The sequence below is a fragment of the Drosophila teissieri genome, chromosome 3R (genome assembly GCF_016746235.2).
Source record: "Drosophila teissieri strain GT53w chromosome 3R, Prin_Dtei_1.1, whole genome shotgun sequence".
In the NCBI taxonomy this organism is placed as follows: domain Eukaryota; kingdom Metazoa; phylum Arthropoda; class Insecta; order Diptera; family Drosophilidae; genus Drosophila; species Drosophila teissieri.
This window is the reverse complement of record NC_053032.1, coordinates 24,623,121-24,649,169: the sequence shown is the minus strand read 5'-3', so window position 1 is coordinate 24,649,169 and position 26,049 is coordinate 24,623,121. Positions and strand designations below refer to the sequence as shown.

Sequence of the window (26,049 nt, the reverse complement as noted above, 5' to 3'; positions counted from 1 at the left end):
AAATAAGTTATTGTTAAGAAAAATGATTAATACGAGATTTCAGCTTATGGAAATAGCCAGTTTGTTGCAGGAGATTGCCACACCTATTAACACGCCCACAAACCGCCCAAAAGTGTTAATTTTTCTCCCTGGCACCACTACTAGCTGAGTAATGGGTATCTGACAGTCGAGCACATCGAATTCAAATTGCTAACATTTAAAGAGAGGACCACAGCTTTTTGAAAATGCTACTCCCCCCAAATTGAAATAAACCTTACAACAAATTCAAAGACAAGGGCTAAAATAAAATATGTTTAATTTACAATAACATCGTACGTTTAGACGTTTGCATTACGCATTAGATAGACTCTGACTATTTACACCTGGTTATTGTGGATACACGTGTAGTAAGGAAAGGCATCTCGACGTTGGGTTATGTGAAAGTGAATAGGTGTGTTGTGTGGATAAATGCTGGAACACTTACAAACTAGTTGCTAATAATATAGCTAAAAATATAACTAACACTTTCTACGAACTACGAAAATTGTACAATGAATTTTGCATTTAAATATTCTGGGTTTCGTGCGATCTTTCACAAAATGGCAATACGAAATTACAGTGTGTGTGTGTTTGTGTGATGGTGAGTGTGTGGTGTGTGGAGTGTGTGGTTTTGAGAGGGTATTTTGATGTCCTTTTACATGGCAGCGCCATTGTAATGCTGATACATCTCATCCCAGAATCTCTGGCGCTCCGGCTCGGGATTGGTTTTCATCGCCAGATTGGCTGAGATGTCCATGTAGTTGAGACTGTTCATCACATTGGTGGGATCGATGGGCGCCCACTTGGTGGTCAGCACAGGATCCTCGGTATCCGGCGTAGGGGAGCTGTAATTCGCATTGGTTATATTTATATCTATAGAACGTTTTCTTTCATCCTGACTACTCACCCATATTTGGCGAAATTCGTCCACATGCGCACCATTCGATTCTTGACCTGCACCTCCATCGACTTGGGATCCAAGCTCAAGTTGAAGAAGCCGAACTTGAACAGATAACCCAGCTCATCGCCGTGGCAAACCCCAGGTCGTGGGATACCCAGCATCCGTTTGTAGAGCCCCAGGGATCCGTCGAAGGAGAAGCGGTACATGTAGACAGGTGCGTTGCCGAACTTGGCGTGATTCCGCGCCGTGCGACGGATGCCCTGGAGGAACATGAGATCCGTGAGGAGCTGTCAAGGAAAGAAAGTTAAATATTATCTAAGGTCTTGTACTTGGCATTTCAGACTTACCGCAATCATCTCGTCCACCGATTCAATGCCCACATGCTTGCTTCCCAGGTAGAAGGATCTTATCTCGCGGGTCACGCGATCATGAGATTGTGTCACATTCAAATCCTGCGGAACCAGGCGGCCAAAGTCGTTCTCAATGATGCTCAGCAACTGGGGATTCTTGCGAAGTCCTGGGTAAAATATTTGAAACTCATTAAATTGTTCCTCTACAAGTGCTTACAATTGATCTTACTTCTGATGAACAGCATGGCCTCGTGCGTATTGTAACCCGTCATATAGGCCACATCGCTGTTAAAGTTCTGCGAGTGATACATGTCGCTTGGGTGCTGAGTGAGGAAGGGCTCCTCGTAGAACAGTTCCTCCTGGGAGTCCTGATTCCAGTATCCCTCCACCACGGGCACAAATGGCAAGCCAATGTTATTCCGCTGATCCTCTGCCGTGATGGTGGTGGGCGCAGCTTCAACCAACTTCATGGCTGGCACCCGTCGTAGGAAGTCGATAATGTCCTCCGTCTTATTGGCACCCACGTAGCCCAAATTGGCAGCCAGACGAGCGGCGCGCTGGCTCGAACTGGCGGACATGGACCAGGGATTCAGGGCCGATCCACTTTGGGAAATCGCTCGGTGGAAGAGCCCCTTGGCCTGTGGAGACAGCAGAAGCAACTGGACGGACGAAGCTCCAGCTGACTCTCCGAAAATGGTCACCTGACTGGGATCTCCTCCGAAGGCGGCTATGTTATCCCGCACCCACTTCAGCGCCAGCACCTGATCCTTGAGGCCCTGGTTGCCGGGCGCATCGGGTCCCGCGGTAAGGAAGCCCAGTGGACCCAATCGGTAGTTCAGGGTGACCAGGACTATGTCCTCAGCCACTAGGTAGTCCGGTCCGTAGAGGAAGGAGTTGCCGGAGCCAAAGGAGAAGCCGCCTCCATGCAGCCAAACCATGACAGGAAGCTTTGGCTGCTCTGCGGACTCCTCATCCTTGGGCATTTGGGTGGTGAACACATTGACGAACAGGCAATCCTCGTCTCCCTTGAACGTGTCCAGGATCATGTTCTTGTGCGGACAGCTCTGACCTTCCCGCGAAGCATCACGGATGCCGGACCACGGTTTCTCCGGCTCCGCAGCACGGAATCTTGAATGAAAGCTCTAGTTAGTTTCCAGCTTGCTTGTCTTGAGTTCGATACCTACCTTCTTGCTCCTGTGGGCGGTGCTCCATATCGCATTCCTTTGAAACTGTAGTAGCCTCCACGTTCTCCAGATCGATACTTCTGATAGCGACCTCTGACTTTGCCCAACGAGGTGGTGGCCACAATCTCACGCTCTTTCTGCGAATGATTTGAGCAAACAATGTTAGTCTATGTATAGCACTTGTGATGAGTTCAGTTGTAAAATTCAGCTTCAACTGAAGAAATCAACTTCAAGGCCCACGAATTTGGCTGCCACTTGCGAATGCAAAAAATCTGAGTTGCGCAACCAATTTGCATCGAAGTGCGAACGCGCATAGAACCGGCGCAAAGAAGTATGCCATGTGCTCGGCCAAAGTTGCGCAACCGCCTCGGTCAATTTCCAAAAAGCCAGTTTTCCGCCTCCAGTCAGCTGCCAAGTTCTTGACTCACTGGCCATCTAGGGGGTGTGTGCATATGCCAGCCTCTTTCTTTGCTATTCACTCGACCTCAGCCCCAAAGCTGCAGCTGCATCCATGTTTGACCACCTGTCCATGTTCACGTCCAAGTTGAAAATTGATTGGTCACCACCACTTTACAATTCGGCCATCCAAAGAGGCTATAAACGCTTGGCATTTGGCTAGGGGCCATGGTGCAAGGCCGCAAGAGACTCACCCGCAGAGATCTTACCACCTCCTGGACCACTCGCATGGCCCTCGATGGCAGCAGTTGGACAAGCGAGTTCGGATGCGATGTCAGGGTCTTCCAGGCCGTCGTCTCCTGCAATTGCAAATTCCAAACAGTTTTACTGTGCACTAAAACAAAAACTATTACAAGTACTTAATAGGGGAAAAACAACAGTAGCCCCATGTAAAAAAAACTACAGAGGGAAGTTGTTGATTGAACACCAAGTTAAGAGCCTAATATCATTAAACACTTGTTTGTGATACGAACTGTGAGTTCCATGTTTTTTGCCGATGACAATTATCTTTTTTGCCGTGCAGTTGACAGCAATTTGGGAAACATGCAAAAGCTCTGGCCCAGTCCAAGTTCATCGGGCTCGATGACAATTTTTTGGGGCTGTCCGATTTGTAAAGCGGCGTTAACTGTCCGCGGGCAACCTTCACCGACTGCGTCGCTTAATTGAAATGCCATTTGCATAACTCAAGTGCTCGGCTTGCGGCAATTAGGCAGCGGTATTAACGTGGCCAACACCAACAACTGGAGTCACGTGCTGCCGGAGGAAACGCCAATCTCGCTGGTTCCCAGGCTGAAATGGGCGTGTGTCTCGGGCTGAAATGGGCTCATATTTGGCTGTGATTCATGGCACAATTGGGCGTCAGTTGGTGGCTGTGGAGCACCGAGATTCAAGTTCACCTCTAACACTGTTGTTATGCTAATTACCTGCGCCACATACCCTAACTTGGTGCATATACGTCGCACGACACGATACGTCGTACAATTGCCAGCAAGGTATTTGGAAATCGATTTGTTGATTTTTATTTTTTGGGCATTTTTGTGTGTGTGGTCTGGGGGCTATGCTAATGTGGGTGTAGCTGGTTTATAACAGTTTCCTATCCGAGATCCGATCGAAGTTGGCTTTAATTATAACTGTTTAATGCGCTCGTTGGCTTGTGTGTTCGATAGGCAAACACACTTTGGCTTAAAAGGCGCTTAAGAAGTGGGTCATTGTTCAACGCATAAAGCGCTTTTTGAGAGTGCTGGGAAAATAATTAAAGTCTGCCGATCAATCTTATGGTTTTGATTCGGCTTCAGCTGCTCTAATATGCAAATGAGTGAGAGCCGGACAAGCAGAGACAGGCAGTAACAACATCTCTGGATTGCATTGCGAATCTCGCATAATAATATTTTCGCCGCTTACAATGCAAACATTATGCAATGGGTGCCGCTTTCACGCTAACACGCTCGAAAGCCAAAAATAAATGCGAAATGAAATGAAATGCAGATAGAAAGCCAGCGATGCAGCCATGTTGCATAAGAACTGAATGTTCAATACGAACCGTGGTAGAACTGCTCATGTGGGCCATTTGCCGCACATCCAGTGACCCGGAAGCATTGGCGCTTTTTGTCGCATTTTCCGGCGACATTGTTGTAGTGGCGATCAAAAAAAATGCTCTTGCTCTGCCTCGCAAATCTTGCAAATCACCGCCATGCGAATCGAAACCCTCCTGCATCTCCTCCTGCGTCTCCTCCGCGGATGACTTTCGCTGCTCGGTGACTATGATTCGATGGCCGGATTCGTTCGGTCGCTGCACACAAATTGCCAAGACAATTAGACCGATGGCCAGCGAAAGAGCCGCAATTGCCGCGATCGCCGCTCCACGTTGCCAATTCCGGGGACAGGGCATGACGAAAAGAAGGCGGTGGGGAAGGGTGAAAAGGCAGCGGACTCGGCTCTTTTGTTTTATGCAACCGCCAGACAACCGCACAAATTCGATGCAGCTTCGTTCCGACAAGTGCAGTGGTACGCGGAGCCGTAAACTTTGATTTATTGAACTCGCACCGCAGGAGTGACACACGACAAACGAACAGTCACCGCAAAAAGTCTGCCGCACGGGATCGACACTTGGCTCTTTGCTCTTCCGACAGCAACTGTTGCGCTTTCGAGCGTCTGAAGCCTTTTGAATTAAATTCCACTTGCTCCTCGATTTTCCTCGAATTTTCGCCTCGCTATGGCAGTCATTAAAAGTACCGTGGAAATTGGGAAAACTTTGGGTATGCCAGGGCTGGATGCATCAGATGCTGGTATAATTTGTTTACATTGCTGAATACATTTCATTTTAATAGTTTATAACACTTTAGTAACATTTGAATCAGCTTTGCAGGGCAATTTAAGTTTGACCCAACTAGAGGTTTTGGATTTATTTATTTTACTTATTTTATTTTACTGGGTATCCCCTGATCGAATATGCAACAGCATCGAATTTCTGCCATCTTGTTAGTGCTGCACTTGTTACTGTCTGTCCGTCGGCTGTTCGGTGTTTTAAATACATTTTTTCGTTTGTTTTGTCTACTTTTTAGTGCTTGTAATCATTGTTTTTATGGCCGGGTTATGTAAGGCACGCAATGGCCTAGTGTACATAGGTACATTTCGGGTACATTGTTCGTTCGTGCATTCTTTTTTTTTTCAGTTGGACCGGCTTGTCGTTGATGTTGGTCTTTTATCAGTCAATGTTATCCGACCGACCGACCGGCAAACGGAAATGTATCTCCGGCTTAATTGCCTAATTAATCAGCTATGGCCTCATGATGGGCATAAATAGTTGAATATAATGGTTATCATTTCAGTGCTCATATTTCTGCTTTTCAAAAAGGGCATTGTGTTGCAGCAAAGTTCAGTAAGTAATTCGCTTGCCAAGTGGCTGCATTCCAAATGTCATGCGCTGCATGGCTAATGAATTAATTGCATTGCCGGAGAGATTCGTTTTCAGTGCGGCTGCCTCAGAAGGCCAACTATTATATTATTCGAAGCCCCCACTTGTTTTGGGCCACTGGCTGCCTAATTAGCAGGTGCCAAAGAGTATTTTTCACGCGCTTCACTTCCCGCCACTTAACTTCGTAAAACAATAGAACCGCGAGGCATTTGCAATTGACCAGGCTTATTTGCTGTGGTGGTGAGCCATAAAGCCCATTAACAGGCACATGTAAATGCAGTGACCGGCAGCCACACAAGTTGGCCAAAACACTTGGCCATAAAGCGACGTCTTCGCGGGTGTTGAATTACTTTTTGCAACACGATGTCAAAGTCACACAACTGGCCGAGTCAGCCGAAATGGCCACAACTGGCACGCTTTGTAAAGATTCTTTTGTCTCTGCTTAATTTATACAAGCTGTTCTTAGATCGCACCACTATATACATATGTATGTGGCTAGGAATACGGGTTCTTGAACTCACCTTTAGCTGGTTGGATATCTTCCCGGCACGTGCGATTGCCGTGCCAAATGTGGACGGGGCTATGGCAATCGAGGAGCTGACATCGCAGAAGAGTATCACGCCCAGTCCAAGGAGCAGAAGGCTCAGAAGCGGTCGAAGTCCAGCGGTTGTCATTGTGCGTTTGCCTTTTGTCTGGGGTCTGGGTAAACAAATTGGAATAATGCATTAGTCGATGGCCCGTGTTGTGGCCAAGTGTGTTTGCCAAACGTCAATGCCCAAGCCGAAAACGAAAACGAACCGAACCGAATATCGAATCGAAGTGCGCAACGCTTCTGAGCCAACTTCTTGGTCAGGGCCAAGACAAAGACGCGAATGTCAACAGCTCGACTTGGCTTGGCTTGGCTTCGCTTGGCTTTTAGACGCTCTTGCGCTTGACTCCGGCTCCACTCAACTTGGCTGTGAGCCGAGCCACTAACTTGGCTCAGTTTTCAGTTTTTCCACCGCCGGTGAGTTGGTGGTGGTCTCAATTTAAATTGCTTGCGATTATTTTCGAATTTGTTCACAGTGCTTGTCTTGAGCTAATACAGACATTATTCAATTTTGTTTTGCTGCTGTTGTTTTTACTGCCGTCGTATTTTTTCCCTACGAGAGGTCACTAAATATTTTGCATGCTCACAGGGCGTATGATTAATTAGGAATTCATATCGCTGTTGGTTTATTCCACACTATGGCGTGTATGCGTATACATTTATTTAATATATTTTTCACATTAAGATATAGACACAGAGCCAATGACAATGGACTAATTGAATGGCAAGACCGGAAATCAGGGCGAGAAGGTCTCGAAGAAGCTAACGAACTTCATTCGTGGTATTCATAAATCTGCTAATCAACCGAAAATGGAAACCTTTTGCTCTAGCTAGTAGGGGTGTTAATTATTGTTCCGCTTCCTTAACCGTTTCGTTAAACTGGGCCATAACACAAATGCATATGTACGAGTAACTACCAATGTTGCCAATGCACACGCCCCCAGCGAACCAGCAAACCAGTAACCCAGAGCCACTTCCTCCTTTTACAAAAGCCACGACCACTTGCAGTTGCCACAATGCCATGGCAACACTTGCACTTTCCTTGAAAGTTGTCCGACCAGCTGGAGATGCAGAGTGGCCAAAAAGAGAGGCAGTTGCCGATCAGCTGTGCGCTTTTCTCTTGGCCATAAATCCAGCGAATTGAAATGATGCCTTATGATTACAAGAAATATATATGCAAATTGGACTTGGAATTTGCGCAAGCCTGCATACAAATAGGCCACGATTGAGCCGAAGCCAACTATTCCAATAGCAGAATGTGGCTATTTTGTAATGACCAGGCCAATTGAAGAGCTGGCGAGCGCGGTAAGAGAGAGAGAGTCGAAGAGGGCCAACACAAAGTGCCAGTTAAACGGGTCGGAAAATCGCAGTGACAGCAGCTGATCGGGAGCTGCAACTGCAACTGGGATCGCGATTCAGGCCGAGAAGGAGTTGGAGATGGAGTTGGATATGGAGGTGGAGATGGAGGTGGAGGTGGTGATGCAGACTTGGCCTGGAGCCGGCCAGACGGGCTTGCGACGCCTTACGTAAGCGGCGAGCAAAACAAAAAAGGTAAATATTGACTGAGAAAATAACATGAAAAAATTAAGCCAAGCCAATGACTGAAAGAAATGAAGAGATAAGCGCCAAAAGCGAGAGACACAGAGAGAAAGAGAGAGAGTGAGAGAGGGAGAGAGGGAGAGAGGTGTGAGAAAGCGAGAGTTTGGCCAAAACGATGATGGCCCAGTGGCTTTTGGCGTGCGCCGCTTAGCAGTAAATTTCGCTTGACCCATTATATAAAAATGGTAGCCGGGGCCAAGCCGGGGCCAAGTGGCCAAATGGCCAAAACGGAACTAATTCAAAACTATTTTCCAATTCGCCAGGCCCCTGCGCATTCGAAAGGCATCTGCCTATGCTGGCTGACACATCTGTTTGGGCCTGGGGTTTCATTAACAAAAGCTGCCTCGCAAATGTTTCACCAGCAAACAGGCAAACAGGCAAACAGACAAATATTTGACACACATATCTTTCTTGAACCCTGCTCAATGACTCAACAAGACGGCGAGTGCAGTGCGCGATTTGCAACAGATTTTTCGGCTAAATGTGTCAACCTAATAGGCAGCAATCAGCATTATATTTGGTTAATTCTCGGAATTACGCTGACCACCATTTGTGAGCACTAAAACACTGTATTTGCAGCACCATGTAATTGACTACGTGTGTTGTTGGGCAAGTTCAAGTTTGTGGCCCGAGTCTTTGGCCCGCCACATCGATTCAGCTGTATTCAACACAATTCGATTCGATTCGTTTCGTTTCGACTTCTTTCGATTTCAGTTTCGATTTAAGTTTCAGTTTCAATTTCAAACTCTTCGCGTACCGGAATGTTTCGTGCTCCACGTTCGACTGTCGCCGACCAACTGAAGCTGCGAGTGTGCAGCGGTGCGCTTAAGCGTCAAATTGCTGCGGCTTATACCTTATACCTTAACCAGCTGCGGCATGCAAAACATGGCCAAGAGTCTGGATGATCTGTGGTAGAAATGGCCATGCGACATGAGCGGAATTCGTAGTTGGCGGCGTAACTTGTAGCGTCGTTATTCTGGACTCACCATAAGTACAATATTTTCTTGTATTTTCGGCCTTTTCTTACGTAAATATGTTTCTTATATTTTAAACCCAAATGGCACACTTAAAAATTAGCTATGCCTTGATTTAAGTCCTTCAGTTTATCAGTGGCTTTTGCCCATTTTGTTCAATTTATTTGTTCAGCTGGCTATTAATTTGTAATAACAGCAATGAATAATAAAACACCTTTGTTTCTTTCTAAGCACTTTTCCCCAAATGATTAATTGCTTTCAAGTAACTAATTATCAGTTACAACCGCCTATAAAACTAATGACCGAAAGGGTATTCCCTCGGCTATATATATATATAAATTGGCTTTTAGGCGATGGACAGCAGACTAACAGTTTGTTTGAATGGCTGTGCTTCTGTGGACTTAAATTATGGCCATACTTATTTCGGGACCGCTGTCACGCCGGCTCACGCATAATTATGCAAAATTATATACCCAATTCAATTTTGCCAATCTGTGGTCTGCCCATAGTAAACTTATTCTAGCCTAGTGTCAGTCAGCCCGTCCCCCTTTTTTGGGCATTTTGCAAAAGGCAGATATCTAAAAGGCGGATCACTTTAGGTAGCAGCCACAAAACTGCGGGCACGTGAAATTGGACTCGTTTATTAGGACGGCGGAAAAGCAGTTGACACTGGGGTTAGAGATGGCCAGTCTCGTTTACCGTTTGAGATCAAGGATGCAACTAATAATCTGTGGCACAATAAGCCAAGGCAAAGCGATCTCGATGTGGAAAATAAGCTGGCCAACGGCCAATGGCAATGGACTCACAACTGTAAAGGCGACTCAAGTTAACGTTAACAATTAATGCCAGACGGAATTAATGCCGGATGGAAATGAACTTTTCACGAAGCCCGTGTAATTAACTAAGTGATTGCCCAACTCAAGCGTCAAGTTAGCAGTTTAGTTGCTATATTAGCGGAACAATTAAACGGGGAAATCTTCCACTGATTAATCGTTCTCGGAGGAGGCTGCTTTTCGGTGACCTCGTTGCCGTTTGTTCTCACTCCGTGGCTTTGCAGCCAGGTTTAATATTTAGCCAAGCGCAGATCGTAAACAAAAGAATGCCGCCGCACTGTGCAAATAAACCCCGAAATGGAAAATTAAAAACACATTGAATACCAGCACATAATATACAATTCTGCTCATGAATTCATATTTTGTGCATTCTGTCAGCGGCCTGTTGTGTCTGTTGTTCTGGCCCAAAACTGTGTCACCATTTGTCGTTGCTGTTTGGCCCAAATATTTGGCAAAGCGTCAGTTACCATGACTTACGAAAGTTACAGCGGCAACATCTTAAGTGGCGGTCTATTCAGCAGAAACCAGATCGGGAAGTCTGGCTTCTGGGATGGGAGGATTTACAGTTAGTGACGCAGGTGAAAGGCGGAATCTGCTGTGGATTCTCGGAGGAAGCCCTTCATCAAGGACAACTACAGGTTTTTGCAGTGCTGACGTCAATAAGTTCTTTATGCTCAGAACACCTCAATCCAGGTGGAGAATCTTTAAAAAAGTCAATTACAAAGCAGAAGTCAATTACAAACACAAAAGCATTTTACCCTGGGAACATATGTTTTATTTCGAATATATAATTTCTCAATATATGTATACTCAGTTATTTGTTTAGTTAAAAATCAAAACTAAGGTAGTGGTTTCATTTCATTATTTTTGGAAAAGATAAAACTACAATTTCTTGGATATATATTTTACACTTTAAAACAATTTCAATGAATTAATGTAAGAAACAAAAAGTCGCTAATTGCAATTTGCAATGTTTGGATTTTATTCAAAGTAGTGCACACAGTTTTTATGTGCCAACTGAACTTATGCTATAAAGTCTATGTTAATAAACAATTTTCCTAGCACACTTTTAAGATCAACTTATATATTAACAGGTAGCTAGTTAACATAGTTAACATAGTTAACAGCAGTAACAGAAAACAGAAAACAATACTTGTAGTAACATTATTGTGTTTGCTATCTTGGACGATCAAGCAAGCTAAGCTGCTGAAAAGCAGTTCCTCTATCTTGAAGTGTCCTTCGGCTTGCACGACTCCTTTGGAACAACTTGTGCAACAAATAGATCACAGATCCAAAAACAACACCAAGCCGTAGAATTATTAGGAGCAGCCAATCCCATTGGTAGTAGAGAGGAACATCCTCCGTCTTGAGACGCATATGTGAGGCATCGCCATTGCGCAGCGCGTATTCCGTCCACCAAACTGCTGTGTCCAAAGGACTCATGGGTCGGTCCCTGAAGGATTGCGACATTTTCTTGGCATTCAGGGTATATTTGGGGTTTTCCAGCAGCTCCCGAACGGTTGAAGTCAGTATATCCAAGCTCATCTCATTGGCGTCCAGAACCTCGGCCATGCCACGCAGATTAACATTCCGCAGATTAATAAACTGATCGAAGAACACTGGTAATCCCAGGATCGGCACTCCACTATAAACAGCCTCCATTACACTTAGCAGTCCGCCGTTGGTGATGAAAAGCCGAGTATTGGGATGGGCCAGGACCGCACGCTGTGGAGGCTGTTCAATCACATATATGTTGTCCGACTTGTTTGGCATATTATAGAGTTCGGTTTTCCAAACGACCCTCTGCTTGAATTGTACCAAAGTTTTCATAAGGTTTTGCTGCACGTTTTCGGGCAAAAACTGCACCATTATCTCCTGGCCCATCGAGAAGTAGATAACGCCGTGCTCCGCCTCGTCCATAAATCTCTGCAATTGCGCATCGCAAGGCTTCGATGGCTCGCTGAGATGCAGTCCTCCGACTTCTATGATGTTCGGTACATTAGATCGCACCCTGCCCATACTGAAGTGGTTGTTGACCAAGATCACCGAATACCTCTCCCGCATGTCGTAAAACTTCTGCTCCGAATAGCCGAAAAACTTCTTAAAGATGCTCAGTTGCGATGGTCGGACAATCAGGTGTGTGAGCAACTTTTCCTCTGTGATATGCACCCAGTTGTAGATTTTGCTCAGCAGCGAATTGCCTCGGGAATATCCCAGCGAGGAGATGGGATCATTGATGCTTGGCGCCACATTTCCAGCGACCTCCTCGGTGCTCCAGTTGACATTACCACCGCAAAAGCCCATCAAGGTGGCATTGTAGTACTCCACTACGCCATAGAGCGCTTCCAGGGCAGACGGTTCCATCATAACCAGGTCAAAGCGTTCACTCCTGTCCTTTAACATCCGTTGGACTCCTTCGTCGCTTAGAATATCTGAGGACATATTGTAGAGCATTGTCACTGCCATCCAGGCTGCTATCCATTTGCTGCCAAAGAAGTCCATCATTTGGTCACACTCGATCATTTCTTCATGAAAATAATAATAATAATAATATTAATGGGAAGTAAACGGAAAATTGTAATTTTACTCACCCTGGACGCGTTGATTTAGCTTGGGAACGCGTATATGTCGAACTCCCTCGATATCCGCCGGCATTCCAACTGGTGTGATCAACGTCACATTGTGTCCCCGTTTAACTAGAGCCCTTGCCAATGGACGCAGCACCAAACTATGTGAGCTGAAGTGGTAGGAAAATATGCCGAGGATGCTGGCAGCCTGCACCGAATCCTGGTACACATCCTGTTGCAGGAGCAGACAGAGTGCGACAGCCAGCCAAGAAAACTCGAGGCGCATTCTCACAATTCAGTCCGCTCATGTCGGAGCTCGGTCCGCAAATGAACACAATCTAATCTAATTTGTCCATAGACACCTCTACTGATAACATAAAAGTTTTGAATCCAGGTAGTGCAAATATTTGTGAATTATTATCGGTTATTAGTTGCTTGACTGATAGATAACAAAAGATAGAGGACTAGCCATACCAAACATTTACGATTGGAAATTTAATATCACAATTCCATTACCACAAAAAAAAGAACGTTATAAATTAAAATAAATATTATCAAATTTATTATAGAACTCGACTTAAAATGACTCTTATCTTAAGTGAAGAACAGCTTCTAAACGCTTATTAAAACAACATTATCGAGAGTCATAAATATCCGCAGATAATTGAAGAAATGTTGTACATTTTCATTACAATGCCGTATTACTTTATTGATAAGTTAAAGTGCAATCGGTAACCTAAACCGAGCGACATGTAAGTTTTTAAGCAAACTGCAACGAGAAAGATCACCGACCCAGCAATCAATACAAATCGAAGGAATAAAGTGAGGATGCTGTCTATTCTGTAGTAATGTATCAGTGGAATCTCCTCGACATCGAGGCGAATGTGGGATATATCCCGATTACGCAGAGCGTACTCCGTCCACCAGACAGCCGTATCCAAAGGACTCATGGGTCGGTCCTTGAAAGTCATGGATATTTTATTAGCATTCAAAGCATATTTTGGATTTTCTATCAGTTCTATAATTGTTTTAACAAGAGTATCCACATCCAGTTGGTTTATGTCCAGGACCTCTGCCATGCCTTTCAACTGCGCACGACGCAAATTGTTAAATTGGTCAAAGAACACCGGTAGTCCGAGTATGGGAACTCCACTGTCCACCGCCTCGATTACACTCAGTAGACCTCCATTCGTGATAAAGAGACGCACATTCGAATGGGCTAGAATCTGACGTTGGGGGACTGCGTCCAGAGCATATATGTTATCCGATATGTTTGGCATTTTGAAGAGCTCGTTCTTCCAAACAACACGCTGCTTTAGCTTTGCAAAGGCCTCTTTCAGTGTTTGTTGGAGGGAATCTGGAAGAAACCTCACCATTATGTCCTGGCCCAACGAGAAATAGATGACACCGTGCTCCGCGTCGTCCATGAACTTCTGCAGGCTCTCATCGCACGGTTCTGGGCGTTGGCTTAGATGAATTCCACCCACCTCGATGAGATTGGGCACATTGGATCGCACTTTGCCCAAGCTGAAGTGATTGTTGACCAGGATCAGCGAAAACCTGCCACGCAATTCATAGAACTTCTCTGTCGAATAACCGAAGAACTTTTTGAAGACCCGCAGTTGAGCTGGTAGAATTATAAGATACTCCATCAACTTCTCCTCGTTGATGTGAAGCCAGTTCCTAATTCTACTCACGATCGAGTAATCCCTGGAGTAGCCTATTTGCGAAATCGGTTCATTGAGACTCGGCGCTGGATTTCCCGCCAGTTCTTCGATAAACCAGTTAATACTCGTACTTGTTAAGCCAATCAGAGTGGCATTGTAGTACTCCACCAGGCCGTACAGTGCGTCCAGGTTGCTCGCATCCATTAGGATTAAATCGAACCGCTCACTTTTGTCACTCAACAGTTTTTGAACTCCGTCGTCACTCAGAATATCATGGGTTATATTGAAATATATTGTAGCAGCCAAACTGGCCTCCTTCCATTTGTTGCTCAAGAAGTCCACAATTTGATGAGTCTCAACAAATTCTGTGCGGTACACAAACGTAAAGTTGTAGGTTGATAAAAACTTCTTTTTACTCTTTTAAAAATGTTTAAAAGTCCAGCTATATGTCGATAATTTTTTGGTTTTAAATTGAATTACCTCGAGCGTGTTTTCTCAGCTTGTTAACGCGTATATGTCGAACTCCCTCGATGTCGGGTGTGATTTCATCAGGTGTGATTAGAGTTACTCTGTGGCCTCGTTTCAAAAGTGCCTCGATCCACGGCCTCACCACCAGAAATGCGGAGCCGTAGTGGTAGGGAAATACTCCCAGGATGTTGGCTCCCTGCGCCAGGTCGAAGTTCCCATTTGGATGCAATAACAGGCACATGCCGAGTGCCAGCCAAGCGGAGCTGAGGCGCATTTTCACGGTGCTACTCCGTCCATGACCGAGGTCTATCCGGAAATGAACACAATCTAATCTAATAAGTGTCGGCAAACTGGAAAAAGCTTTGTTTGATTTCCAAGAGAATTGATAACAAATTGATTTTCAAAGCTCAGGCAATTCACAGAGAACTTTTACCATCGTAAACACAATGAACAACGTGCTGTTATCTATTCATAACACCATAAATTTCATATATAAACATTTTCGAGTCTACAGACATAGTGACTTTATTATGGATGCAATCGTCTGACACGACTTTTCAGTAACAAGGTGTAGACCAGAAAGACTAGGGATACAGCGACTAATCCAAATCGCGCACTAAATGCTAAAATACTGTCTATCCTATAGTACTCCAGCAATGGAATCTCCTCCAAGTTAAGGCGCATTCGAGTAATGTTCCGGTTTCGAAGTGCGTACTCCGTCCACCACACAGCCGTATCCAAAGGACTCATGGGGCGGTCCTTGAAGAACTGCGACATTTCCTTCGCTTTCACAGAATAACTCTGGTTTCCCAGCATATATTTAATGGTCTCGGTTAGAATAGCCTCGTTCAGAGTGTTGATATCGATGACTTCTGCCATTCCGGATGACTGTGCCCAGCGCATATTGCCGAATTGGTCAAAGAACATGGGTAGTCCCAGCATTGGAACTCCGCTGTCCACCGCCTCAATCACACTCAGTAGTCCACCGTTTGTGATGAATAGTCGGACATTGGGATGGTACAGAATCTGGCGCTGGGGGGCTTGTTCAATAACATATACATTGTCCGACTTGTTGGGCATATACAGCAGTTCGCTCTTCCAAATCACACTTTGTTTTAGCTTAGCAAACGTCTGCAGTAGAAACTCTTGAATGTTTACGGGAAGAAACTTGATCAGAATGTCGTTGCCCAACGAGAAGTAAATGACTCCGTGCTCCGCTTCGTCCAGAAACTTCTGCAGCTCCTCGTCACACTGTTCAGTTGGCTCGCTGAGATGAAGTCCACCCACCTCGATAATGTTTGGCACATTGGCTCTCACTTTGCCCATGCTGTAGTGGCTATTGATCAGCATCAACGAGAATCTGGATCTCAACTCGTTCATCTTCTGTGCGGAATAGCCAAAGAATTTCTGAAATAGGTGCAGCTGAGCTGGTCGTAAGATCAAGTAGTCCACCAATTTCTCTTCCATTATATGAATCCAATTGTACATTCGACTGAGCAATGATGTTTCCAGCGAATAGCCCACCGGCGATATTGGCTCGTATATTGATGGCGCTGGATTTCCGGCCAATTCGTCGGTGTGCCAGTTAATCCGTATACTGGATAATCCTATCAATGTGGCATTGTAGTACTCAACCAGGCCATAAAGGGCGTCGAGATTAGCTGGTTCCATGATGATCAGGTCGAAGCCCTCGTTTCTGTCGTGCAGCATCCTTTGAACGCCGGGATCACTTAGAATATCATAGGAGGCATTGAAAAGCGCCTTTGCAGTAAGTGCGCTCTCCGTCCATTTGTTAATCATGAAATCCAGCACTTGGTCAGACTCGAGCATTTCTAAAAAATAAACGTATCAATAAACGAATAAAGTTTATAGACTTTATGAAGGTGACTAACCCTTTATACGTTCGTTTAGCTGAGCAACGCGTATATGTCGCACTCCCTCGATATCGTTTGGCATGCCGAACGGTGTGATTAGAGTCACATTGTGCCCTCTCTGCGCCAATGTCCGAGCCAAAGGCTGCATCACGAAGAACGGCGAAATGTGGCGGTAGGGAAATATACCCAGGATGCTGGCAGCCTGGGCCAGGTCCTGGTGAAGATCCTGTTGCAGCAGCAGGCACAGGCAGACAGTCAGCCAGCAATATCCGAGGCACATTTTCACGAATTCGGTTCGTTCATGTTGGAGCTCTGACCGCAACTGAGCAAATCTAATCGGTATTTCGCAATACCCACGAAAGCTCCACGTTATTTACAAGCAATAACAATCAAATGGCTTGATAATTTTGGATTGACACTCTTTAGAATTAAAAGAAAGCTCTTTGGTTCCGATTCTTGTTGGAGAGAAAAATAGCTTAACTGGTAATGCACTCATTTAAAAACCTGATTAATATTTCATAATTTTTTAAACATTTAGTAAAAAGATTTGATAAGATATGAATTGAGTGTAAAAATTGTATCTGTCTTCGATCACTGTTTTTGTTTTCTATTACCTTATAAAATTCGAGATCTAGAAAGCGTGTACCTCAACTTGCAATTGAAATTGAAGCAATCTAGGTTACTGCTTCATAATCTCTCAATCGCAATTGTATCTGCGAAAACGCCATATGCCTTTCTCGAAGTCTTCTATTCCTATTGCGATTTTTCTCGTACAACCTCCAGCCCAGAAAGATCAGCGATCCAACGACGAAGGCAAAGCGAACTCCCACGGTGAGTAAGCTGTCCAGTCTGTAGTATCGCATTAGAGGAATCGCCTCTACATCGAGACGCATGTGAGAAGTATCCCGATTCCGCAGAGCGTACTCCGTCCACCAGATGGCAGTCTCCAGAGGACTCATTGGTCGATCCCTGAAGGACTCTGCCATTTCTTTAGCTGTTTCCCCATAGCTAGGATTTTCCAGTAGCTCTGTGATAGTTTCGATGAGAGTATCTGCGTTCAACTCGTTGGGGTCCAAGACCTTAGCCATTCCGGCTAGCTGCACTCGATGCATGTTATTGAACTGGTCGAAGAACAGAGGCATTCCCAGCATGGGCACTCCGTTGTCAATGGCCTCCATCACACTCTGCAGGCCGCCGTGGGAGATGAACAGCCGGAGATTGGGATGCGCCAGCACCATTCGCTGGGGCACATTGTCCAACAGAAATATGTTTTCCGATTGGTTCGGCAGCACGGACAGCTCAGTCTTCCAAATCACCCGTTGTTTCAACCGGGAGAAGGCCAGCAGCAGTTGCTTCTGCATATTTTCCGGCAGATACTTCATCAGGATATCCTGGCCCATTGAGAAGTAGATGACGCCGTGCTCGGCCTCGTCCAAATATTTCTGCAGCTCCGCACCACATGGCTCTGGGGGCTCGCTGAGATGCACTCCTGCTACCTCAATGATGTTGGGCACATTGGCTCGCACCCTTCCCATGCTGAAGTGGGTATTAACCAGGATGACCGAGAATCTGGACCGTAGCTCATCCAGCTTCTCCGCCGGATATCCGAAGAACTTTTTTAGCAATCGCACTTGGGCGGGTCGGTAAACTAGGCGTTCCAGGAGCTTCTCCTCGGTGATATAAATCCAATTGAACGCCCTACTTAGGAGTGAGTCATCGAGGGCAAACCCGATAGGGGACACGGGCTCATATACACTCGGAGCCAGATTTCCCGCCAAGTAGTCGATATGCCAGCTCATGTGCATACACGAAATCCCCAGCAGGGTGGCGTTGTAGAACTCAGCCAGTCCGTAGAGTGCATCCAGGTGGCTAGCTTCCACCATGATCATATCAAATCTTTCACTTCTATCCCGCATCATCAACTGAACACCAGTATCGCTGAGAATGGCATGGGAAACGTTGTAGAAAATCGTGGATGCGAGAACACCCTCCTTCCATTTATCACCCAATGCGTCAACGAATTGGTCGTTGTCCATTAGATCTGCGGGAAAATCCATATCCACTGTAAAGAGCCTATGGCACTACACGTGGGATTACTCACTCTGCATGAGCTGGTTCAGCGTGGCCACTCGTATGTGCCGCACTCCGTCTATCTCGTCCGGATAACCAGCGGGTGTGACCATCGTCACCTTGTGTCCCCGCTCCACCAGCGCCCTCATCAAAGGTCGTACCATCTGAAAGGGAGAGGGAATGCGGTACGGGAACACGCCCAGGATGCTGGCCGCTTGACCCAAGTCCAGGTGAAGATTCAGCTGCAAAAGCAGGCCGAAGGCCAGCCAAGCACAGCTGGGGCGCATTTTCACGCTGTTGGTCCGCTCATGTCAGAGCTCTGTCCGCAAGTAAACGCAATCTTATCTGCACTTTACCGATCAACCGAAAAGTTCCAGTTTGTCGGAGTAAAAGCTATAAAGCTGGTTGATAACTATTGTGTTTATGTATTTGATAGATAGAACTGATAGCTCACGTTGGTTTTTGTTTTGGCTGCGGATAATGCACTAGATTTGGCGCCATGAGGGAAATTTTATTCGAAGCCATCCCTTGTGTTTATAGTGTGTTCTCTTTCTATCGTTGCTGTAGTCATCTCCTTCTGAAAACCACCCCAAACCGCATGCGCTAAACTAGAGGGTATTTTCATTTGCTAATAGGGGGAGTATTTTGTTTTTTTTTTAATTTGTAAATTTCAGACAGAGGGCGGCACATCTAAAACTTTGGTGTGTACCGTGCTTTCCATAATTTTATGGCTATTAGCCACAATTATAGGCAAGACTGAGAGCTGTCCCATAAATGGATGAGGTGAAATCATATTTTCAGTGAACAAGTAGGAAAATGGGGGAACATGACCATTGCAATTATCCTTATACCTATTACACCTTTCTAGCTGCAAAATATAGTTTAAATATGAATAGTTTTTTAATTTAGAGGCAGCTTAAAAGTATATGGCATTACAAACGGAAATAGCCATATGCGCGAATAAGTTAACAGTTTTTGTTGCATACTAACAGGATGTAAATGGTGGTTTATCAACGCAAGTGGAATAAAATATTGCAAGTAAATGATAATATTTTAAGAGCGCATTGACCAGCCTGGCAATCACATGACCCCGCAAGAATGTCGGAAAATGCGGCATTTAACCTTTTACGGCAGCCGCAGGTGGAGGTGTAAAATGGCATCGCTCCACATTTCGCCGAACGCAGTCTATGGCCTCGTAAATGCAACTGTGCGTTTTATATTTTGACTATAACTCAAAGTGCATTTCAACGGTGCCTCTATTTGCATCCTGCACCGATTGGGTGGCTGTGGGTGGTGGTGGGTAGTGGTGGGTGGTTGTGGGTGGCTGTGGGCGGTGGGTGAGTTTATGTGGGCGGTGGTGCCGCCGTTCAAACATGCATGAGTTGCATGAACGGGCGTCTAGAATGATGAAGTGGGACCTGAATGCAGTGCGACTGGGCGATGCGGTCCAATCAAGGATTCGGGGGAGTTGTGGGGGGCGTGGCAGCCCAAATTAACTTAACACTCATAAATCAGCGTTAACGGCGACCGCAAAAAGCGTTGCATAAAAAATGGTTATGGCTCCTCTTTTCGGGTCTCCTTTTTTTTGGAGTATTTTTGGAGTGGTTGTCCCTTTGACGGTTGCGCCGCCGTGCATGGGAAAATGGGATCAGAGTGGCAACAATGCATCGTTGCATTCCAAATAAACAATTCTCGTAAAATGCTACCGTTTGCATTGCTGAGTTGATGGCTGCAACCATTTTGAATAGGCATATCAGACTGCAGCCATCGAGTTGATAGTCCATCACTGAGCGATGGATGTGTGCCAAAGTGGTTCAGTATCCGATTAAACGGGATTCTTCTGCAGGTTTTCACAGTCTAATTAATTAGAATTTGGCCAAAACTTCATGCTCGATACTACAGATTCGAACCCACAACAAGGGATTACAATTTTAATTTTCCATTTGTCGGATATGCTGGGTACTTCTCTTGTAATGGCCGCACAATTCACTCCAGTTTGCCCAAAATGGCAGCCGTCAATTTTGGTAATTAAATTGTAGTGCTCAATTTGCCATCTCTTTAATCGACATCCAATCATCGTTTCGAAGTAATTTAGATGGACTCCAGTTAGCGTTTTTTGCCCCCGCAAACACTGTGCATACTTAAATTGAGAAAAAAAGTGTGTGTGCGTGGAAAAACGGCTTCAATTGCAGGGGAATGCATAATAAATAAGTGCTGTGACAGGCGTGTAAACGCTTCCGACGGAAATGTAAATGATATCAATGCGGCAACTCGAGCTGGCAATATTTATGCACTTTTGATTCGGACCGCGGCGCACTAAATCACAATTTGCCGCCAACTGGCGATGACAAAAGCCGCCTTGCCTTGTCCTTGGGGCAAAACCAACCGCAGCAGCAGCTGGGCGTCGCAGTTTTTTTGCTGTTAAAAAGGACCTCTAAGTTGAGGACTCAGTCTTTTTCTCGCCTTTTTGCCTCGTTAAATATTGGTTGTAATTTATGCGACCAGACGCCACCGGAAGCGGAAACGAAAGCGGAAGCTGTCTAATTATTCAACGGCAGTTGGTTAATAGAGCGACTTGGCCATCCATCCATCCTTCTTTTTTCCTTTTTCTGTGACTTGTTGCCGTTTTTGGTGTGCTTATCGACTGATCCTTGGGCCAACTGCAGCGTGACTCGGCGGCTGCTTTTAATTATCTTAATGGAGCCACACGGCGTATGCGCAATATTGCCTTTTGACGGCGTGCAAATGCCAGTTGGCCTCGCACGCTAGGTGATAGGTGATAAAGGAGCCGGAATGAGGGCTCGCTACTGTCACATTGCATCAAGCGCAAAACAATAAAACGCTCGCCCAGCCCGCCCGGCAGGTGTCGCTGCCGTGATAATGTCAACAGCGGAAACAATAAAAGCCGCAGTTGTCTTTCGACTTGGCTGCTGGGTGCGGGGTGCGGGACCCGCACGGCAAGAAGACGGCATCTGGAGGATGTCTGGATGTGCCAAAGTGGGAGTGCCTTCTCCAGATGAAGATAGCAGCTGACGGGCGCCGGAAAGGTGGGGAGTCTTTAATGTGTCGTTCTGCTTTTCCGGTTTCTTCATTTCCACGGCAAAAGACACGGAGAAAACACAACGCCACGATTTCATGTACCTTTTATCAAAAATCTTAAATAAAATATTTAGAAAAGAAAGTAAGACTTCTTTTATCATTTTCGTTTGTGTTATATTATATATTCATACCACAAGTATTGATCACAAAGTGAAATGTAGTTCCTCACTGAATTCAAGAGATGTTTTCATAAATAAGCACTTTAAAATAGAATGATTGCTGTTAGATTTATAGTAGCAACTTGTATTCAGTTCTCTTGCAAAAAACTAAATGATTGATTAATTTAGCAAATTTTTCTCTGTGGAATTAGCCAGCTGTTAACTTGATAATCCTATGTAGCCAATGCCACTCCGACGACCCCACCTACAGTTTCAGCAAATGTTTGCCATTGGCTTTCATTTCCGTTCGGGCCCAAAAGTTGTCAAAGGGTTTGGCATCCTAAGCGTAAAGTTGGCCGAAACGAGGCCCGTTCTGGCCCACATAAATCGCCAGCTGCTGCTGGCAGCCACTTCACACGCCGCTGACAAGCTTCAGACTCAATAAATAACGTTCGCCGGCGGGCTGTCTGTCGGTGGTTTTTTCCATTGGTCTGTTTGGAGCCTGTTTTCCCTGGTCCTGGTCCTGGTGGTGCTTCATAAATTGATGCTGGCACTAGGGGCTCGCAGCGCACGGCCTTGAACCACCGAAAGGGCATTTTCCCACTCCCATTCGCATTTTCCAGCGGCCAGCTGCTCTCCTTGCCTCTCGAGTGTGTGGCCAATGCAACTTTAGTTTGGACTTCTGATTGTGTGTTTGCCTTTGCTTTGCATTGTGCTGTGTTGTGTTGCGTTGTGTTCTGCGGCTGGCCGCAAAGTTCCGCTGCCTTTCCACTCGCCACTCGCCACACTCCACTTTCCACTCGACCCGAGCCGAGAAATTAAAATTTATATGTCAAGCAGGCGCACGGCTGAAAGTTCCGCTCCAACTTTGTGGCAGGCAACTTTTGTGCCACATTGAGCGCAATAATGCAAACAATAACAATATTACGACAGCACCAGGAGCACTTCCTCCCCCGCTGCTGGATAATGCAAACTAATGCCGCGTTGGCCGCAGAAAGGTCGCAGGATGAGCTTGTGGCTGCGATGGCTACGATGGTTACGATGGTGCTCCGGTGGCTCCAGTGGCTCGTTTTGTTGCCATTATTGTTATTGGACAAGCGAAATGCAAACGCAAACGCAAATGCCATTGCAATTCTCAATGGCCTTAAAGTGTCAGCTGCGGTGCTGCTCTTTGTCCTCGTTTCTGGCCTGGCGAGGACTCTAATTGCCGGCTACAAATTCCAATTAGCCGCCCCGAAATCTCCGGCCTGCGAATCGGATGCAATGCACCCGGCACTCAGTCCATTCGGCTGGCCGACTTTTATGAGCATAAGCGAGGCCAATAAAGCGCTCAACCTCATGCGATTATCGCCTCCGCTACCCCAAAACTCGAAAGCCGGCGCAAACAGGGAAATTGGCCAAAACATCCAAGGCAGCAACAAACAGGCCAAAACGGCCAAAAAACAGCCAGAGGAGCTGTGAGCTCTCGACTGCAATTGCAACTCTCCGGCTTTCCTGCTTCTGCTGCTTTTCCTGCTCCGACGACGGGTCCTTGCCAGCTTTTAAGCGTTCAAATATTTATAAAGCGAAAAATGTTATGTTGACGCGCTGGCGGCCACTTTCAGCTTTTTGGGGATCCAGGAGCTCGGGCGGAACCGGCGAAATGGAGTTCAAGTTAAGTGCCGAGAATTAAATGAAATGCGGAGCGATGCTGGCCATTAACAGAAGTCCACGCCACTTCAAAACCAGTTCACCTAGGAGTCATCACTTTGGACGCTAAATCCAGTGGCCCCATATTTTTCACTTTCGTCTGGTTGTTGGTTTGTTTTGTTTAAGGTTGCAAATGCAAGATGATTTCATAAATTTATTTAATTATAACATATTTGAATAATTTTGTAATTACATTTTTATACTGCTGCAATAGTAGGAAAACTGGCATCCCATAAATCTTTAATGTGCTGCCCATTGGAATGCAATGCTCAATGTGGCACATAATTATTTATTTCAATTCATTAACGCACCCCATTCGCTCAATAGCCATGGAATGTCGTGTCTAGACGCACGCATTGTTATAAATTTTAATCAACGCCACCATTTATAATTCCACAGTCCTCAGTGCAGCCGCAAAAGCCGAAAGCCCCTCCAAAGAGCTCCTTGAAGCGCCAACAAAGCGGCCATGCATTCTAAATATTGCGCATACGCCGCGTTGTGCATGCACACACACAAATGTCAGCGGGATGGGGGAAGGCTGGTAACTGGTAACTGGTGGCTGGAAGCTGGTGGCTTGGAAAGCAGAAAGCCAAAGGAATATGTGGACTTTAACTAACTGACTATGACTGCAGGCAGTGTCAGCGTTGCGTTGCGGCATTAAGACCTCAGCTGAAATGATTACATGCCTGTTTAGATTTGTCAGTGGAGCATAGAGCTGCTTTCGGAGCTTCTTGGCAGTGCGGTGGAGCGGTGTGTGGAATAGGGTATGGGATATGGGAAATGCGGAATCGCCGCTGGCAGCCAGCTCATGTATCTCGCAGTTGATAAATGATCAAATTAAGCCTGGCATACAGCCGACCTACATGGCAAGAAGACGGGAAAGCAGCTGCTTTAAACTTCAGCTCGGCGTTGTCTTGCCACAGCACACAGCACAACACAACAAAACAGAACACAACACTTTCGCTGGGCCAACAAAGAAATTGTGTATGAAAGACTTGGACGGTTTTTCTTTCGCCTACCTACATACCTCCCACCCACTCTCCATTTCCCATCGCTTGCCGGATTTTTCCTGCTTGGCATGCACCGCTCGTCTTCTACTTTTGCTGCTGCTGCAACCTGCTTTACTTTTGCGGCATCTTGCTGCTACTGTTCACTACTTTATGCGGCTGCCTGTGAGCACAGGGGCTGGGTTTTGTGGCACAGCACACACACACACTGTGGCAGAGATAAAATAACACGCTTCATGCTGCCTGGCACTAAACTATTTGGAAAAATCGGGCACGTTTTCATTTAGCTGAGTGCACGCGGCTGCCACAGTTGCCAGCCGTCCAAGTGGAAGGCCATGCTGCCAGGCAGCCAGGCAGCCAACAGATGCAAATGCAAGTTATCGAGATTTATGGTGAATATTTGGGGCCTGCATGTGCAATAGGCGCACATAAATATCCATTTTCGGAGCTCGTCTCCTTTTGTGCTTAGTGCTCAGTGCCAAGTGTTTTGGGGAGGCACATTAGCCAGGATAATGAACGGCAGAGCCTTGACCCTGACTAAGTAGACTTTGTCTCCGATTTAATTGTCCTACTACTGCACTGGTAGCGAGCACAATGTAGGTCAGCATTTTGGTCTGCCCTGCAGCACCTCGTGCCAAACTAATTGCAATAATTGAGCTGAGCTGGTAGTTTTAATCACCGACATTGTCTATGGGTAAACAAGGACCTTTTGCCAGTGACATGTCGCAGACAAATAATTGCAATTGAACCATGTCTCTATGTACATATATGTATTATGCCATTATCTAGCAAACCTCCATCGATTTCCACATTTGTGCCCAAATGAATCTAATTGAATTTGTGGCCATTGGTTGAGTATAAACGCTCTAGATTGAATAGTTTCGCCCAACTTTGGCCGTGATTAATTCAATGAAGTCCTTCCATTTGTCATTTGGTGCTTGCCAAAAATTTGAATAAATAATTTGGCCTTTTTTGTATGCCGTTTGTTAGCGAAACTGTTTCATTTTCCACAGACAGGGTTGTGAATAAAGTCGGTGCTGCAGCCCAAAACAAGCATCTAACATATCTCCTCCTCGATGAATGGGCGTGTGTGCAAGTGTGCGGTTGTTTGGTGAGTTGGTGAGTCGGTGGACGTGTGTATCCTGCGGTTCCCTGAAAATATGAGCTAACTGCCTGCTGCTGAATTTATTTGCGGTTCTGTTCAACAGGAGAGGAGAGGAAGGGAGGGGAAAGGAGGGGAGAGCCCTGCTCCCCTTTATGCAATCCATGTGTTGCGGAATGGCAGAGCTCCTTTTGGCCACTGCCGTTGACAGTTGGTTGCCATTTGTGCCGCAACAGAGGCAGCTGAAAAATGCAGCGAATTTCATTTTACACACTTGCTGGTGCAAATTAAATTTTTTCCCATTCCATTTCACGCCCTATTAGTCGCGGGCCGGAAAGTGGCGCATTATGAAAGCACTTTTGGCAAGTTTCGAGTTGCCTCAATTTCTGTTAACAAAACTTTGCCAGATGGCTGATAAAGTTTACGCACCAGCGCCTAGCAAGCAACTAATTGCATTTTCCCAGCTGCAAGAATGCAAGAGGTGCATTCTGCGATACCTTGTCACATATATCAGCATCAATCATATCAGGGAATTTACTAAACATGTACCAACATTTGGGAGCCGAATAAGGCTTTTTTGTTTGCGCATT

At 45.8% G+C, this 26,049-nt stretch overlaps 5 protein-coding genes across 8 annotated transcripts; all 5 read right to left on the bottom strand.

Annotated features, from left to right (window-relative positions):
* Window positions 1-278: 278 nt before the first annotated feature.
* On the bottom strand, window positions 279-8,813 carry LOC122619466 (juvenile hormone esterase). 2 transcript variants are annotated; one of them, XM_043796435.1, is made up of 8 exons: window positions 8,769-8,813; window positions 6,345-6,522; window positions 3,104-3,208; window positions 2,454-2,590; window positions 1,499-2,397; window positions 1,267-1,436; window positions 926-1,206; window positions 279-863 (listed from the first exon to the last, which is right to left on the bottom strand). In XM_043796435.1, exons 2-8 carry the CDS (start codon window positions 6,495-6,497, stop codon window positions 674-676), a joined length of 1,935 nt encoding a protein of 644 aa, XP_043652370.1. In that variant the 5' UTR covers window positions 6,498-6,522; window positions 8,769-8,813; the 3' UTR covers window positions 279-673. The 2 variants fall into 2 exon arrangements, with proteins under 2 accessions (XP_043652370.1, XP_043652369.1); XM_043796434.1 differs by lacking the exons at window positions 6,345-6,522; window positions 8,769-8,813 and adding an exon at window positions 4,450-4,959.
* Window positions 8,814-10,822: 2,009 nt separating this feature from the next.
* LOC122620810 (UDP-glycosyltransferase UGT5-like) lies at window positions 10,823-12,694 on the bottom strand. Its single transcript, XM_043798441.1, has 2 exons — window positions 12,410-12,694; window positions 10,823-12,343 (listed from the first exon to the last, which is right to left on the bottom strand). The coding sequence occupies exons 1-2, from the start codon at window positions 12,669-12,671 to the stop codon at window positions 10,995-10,997; spliced, it is 1,611 nt and encodes a 536-aa protein (XP_043654376.1). The 5' UTR covers window positions 12,672-12,694; the 3' UTR covers window positions 10,823-10,994.
* Window positions 12,695-12,924: 230 nt separating this feature from the next.
* Window positions 12,925-14,830, bottom strand: LOC122620625 (UDP-glucosyltransferase 2-like). Of its 2 annotated transcripts, XM_043798187.1 has the most exons (3): window positions 14,533-14,830; window positions 13,759-14,417; window positions 12,925-13,698 (listed from the first exon to the last, which is right to left on the bottom strand). In XM_043798187.1, exons 1-3 carry the CDS (start codon window positions 14,792-14,794, stop codon window positions 13,087-13,089), a joined length of 1,533 nt encoding a protein of 510 aa, XP_043654122.1. In that variant the 5' UTR covers window positions 14,795-14,830; the 3' UTR covers window positions 12,925-13,086. The 2 variants fall into 2 exon arrangements, with proteins under 2 accessions (XP_043654122.1, XP_043654121.1); XM_043798186.1 differs by having other exon boundaries at window positions 12,925-14,417.
* Window positions 14,831-15,027: 197 nt separating this feature from the next.
* Window positions 15,028-16,814, bottom strand: LOC122619719 (UDP-glucosyltransferase 2). Its single transcript, XM_043796818.1, has 2 exons — window positions 16,413-16,814; window positions 15,028-16,352 (listed from the first exon to the last, which is right to left on the bottom strand). Exons 1-2 carry the CDS (start codon window positions 16,672-16,674, stop codon window positions 15,049-15,051), a joined length of 1,566 nt encoding a protein of 521 aa, XP_043652753.1. The 5' UTR covers window positions 16,675-16,814; the 3' UTR covers window positions 15,028-15,048.
* Window positions 16,606-18,778, bottom strand: LOC122619718 (UDP-glucosyltransferase 2). Of its 2 annotated transcripts, XR_006326093.1 has the most exons (3): window positions 18,496-18,778; window positions 17,009-18,435; window positions 16,606-16,726 (listed from the first exon to the last, which is right to left on the bottom strand). XR_006326093.1 is itself a non-coding variant. In XM_043796817.1 (2 exons), the coding sequence occupies exons 1-2, from the start codon at window positions 18,749-18,751 to the stop codon at window positions 17,069-17,071; spliced, it is 1,623 nt and encodes a 540-aa protein (XP_043652752.1). In that variant the 5' UTR covers window positions 18,752-18,778; the 3' UTR covers window positions 16,987-17,068. The 2 variants fall into 2 exon arrangements, 1 of the variants encoding a protein (XP_043652752.1); XM_043796817.1 differs by lacking the exon at window positions 16,606-16,726 and having other exon boundaries at window positions 16,987-18,435.
* Between the last annotated feature and the right edge of the window lie 7,271 nt (window positions 18,779-26,049).

Excerpts from the sequence above, each read along its gene's own strand:
- LOC122619466 (XM_043796434.1), bottom strand. The coding sequence starts at position 4,797 with ATGCCCTGTCCCCGGAATTGGCAACGTGGAGCGGCGATCGCGGCAATT. Across the intron at positions 3,209-4,449 it reads ACATGAGCAGTTCTACCACG|GAGACGACGGCCTGGAAGAC; the intron begins GTTCGTATTGAA and ends TTGCAATTGCAG. Across the intron at positions 2,591-3,103 it reads AGGTGGTAAGATCTCTGCGG|AAAGAGCGTGAGATTGTGGC; the intron begins GTGAGTCTCTTG and ends AATCATTCGCAG.
- LOC122619718 (XM_043796817.1), bottom strand. The coding sequence starts at position 18,751 with ATGCGCCCCAGCTGTGCTTGGCTGGCCTTCGGCCTGCTTTTGCAGCTG. Across the intron at positions 18,436-18,495 it reads GCTGAACCAGCTCATGCAGA|ATCTAATGGACAACGACCAA; the intron begins GTGAGTAATCCC and ends ATTTTCCCGCAG.
- LOC122620810 (XM_043798441.1), bottom strand. The coding sequence starts at position 12,671 with ATGCGCCTCGAGTTTTCTTGGCTGGCTGTCGCACTCTGTCTGCTCCTG. Across the intron at positions 12,344-12,409 it reads GCTAAATCAACGCGTCCAGG|AAATGATCGAGTGTGACCAA; the intron begins GTGAGTAAAATT and ends ATTTTCATGAAG.
- LOC122619719 (XM_043796818.1), bottom strand. The coding sequence starts at position 16,674 with ATGTGCCTCGGATATTGCTGGCTGACTGTCTGCCTGTGCCTGCTGCTG. Across the intron at positions 16,353-16,412 it reads GCTAAACGAACGTATAAAGG|AAATGCTCGAGTCTGACCAA; the intron begins GTTAGTCACCTT and ends TTTATTTTTTAG.
- LOC122620625 (XM_043798186.1), bottom strand. The coding sequence starts at position 14,794 with ATGCGCCTCAGCTCCGCTTGGCTGGCACTCGGCATGTGCCTGTTATTG. Across the intron at positions 14,418-14,532 it reads GCTGAGAAAACACGCTCGAG|AATTTGTTGAGACTCATCAA; the intron begins GTAATTCAATTT and ends TGTACCGCACAG.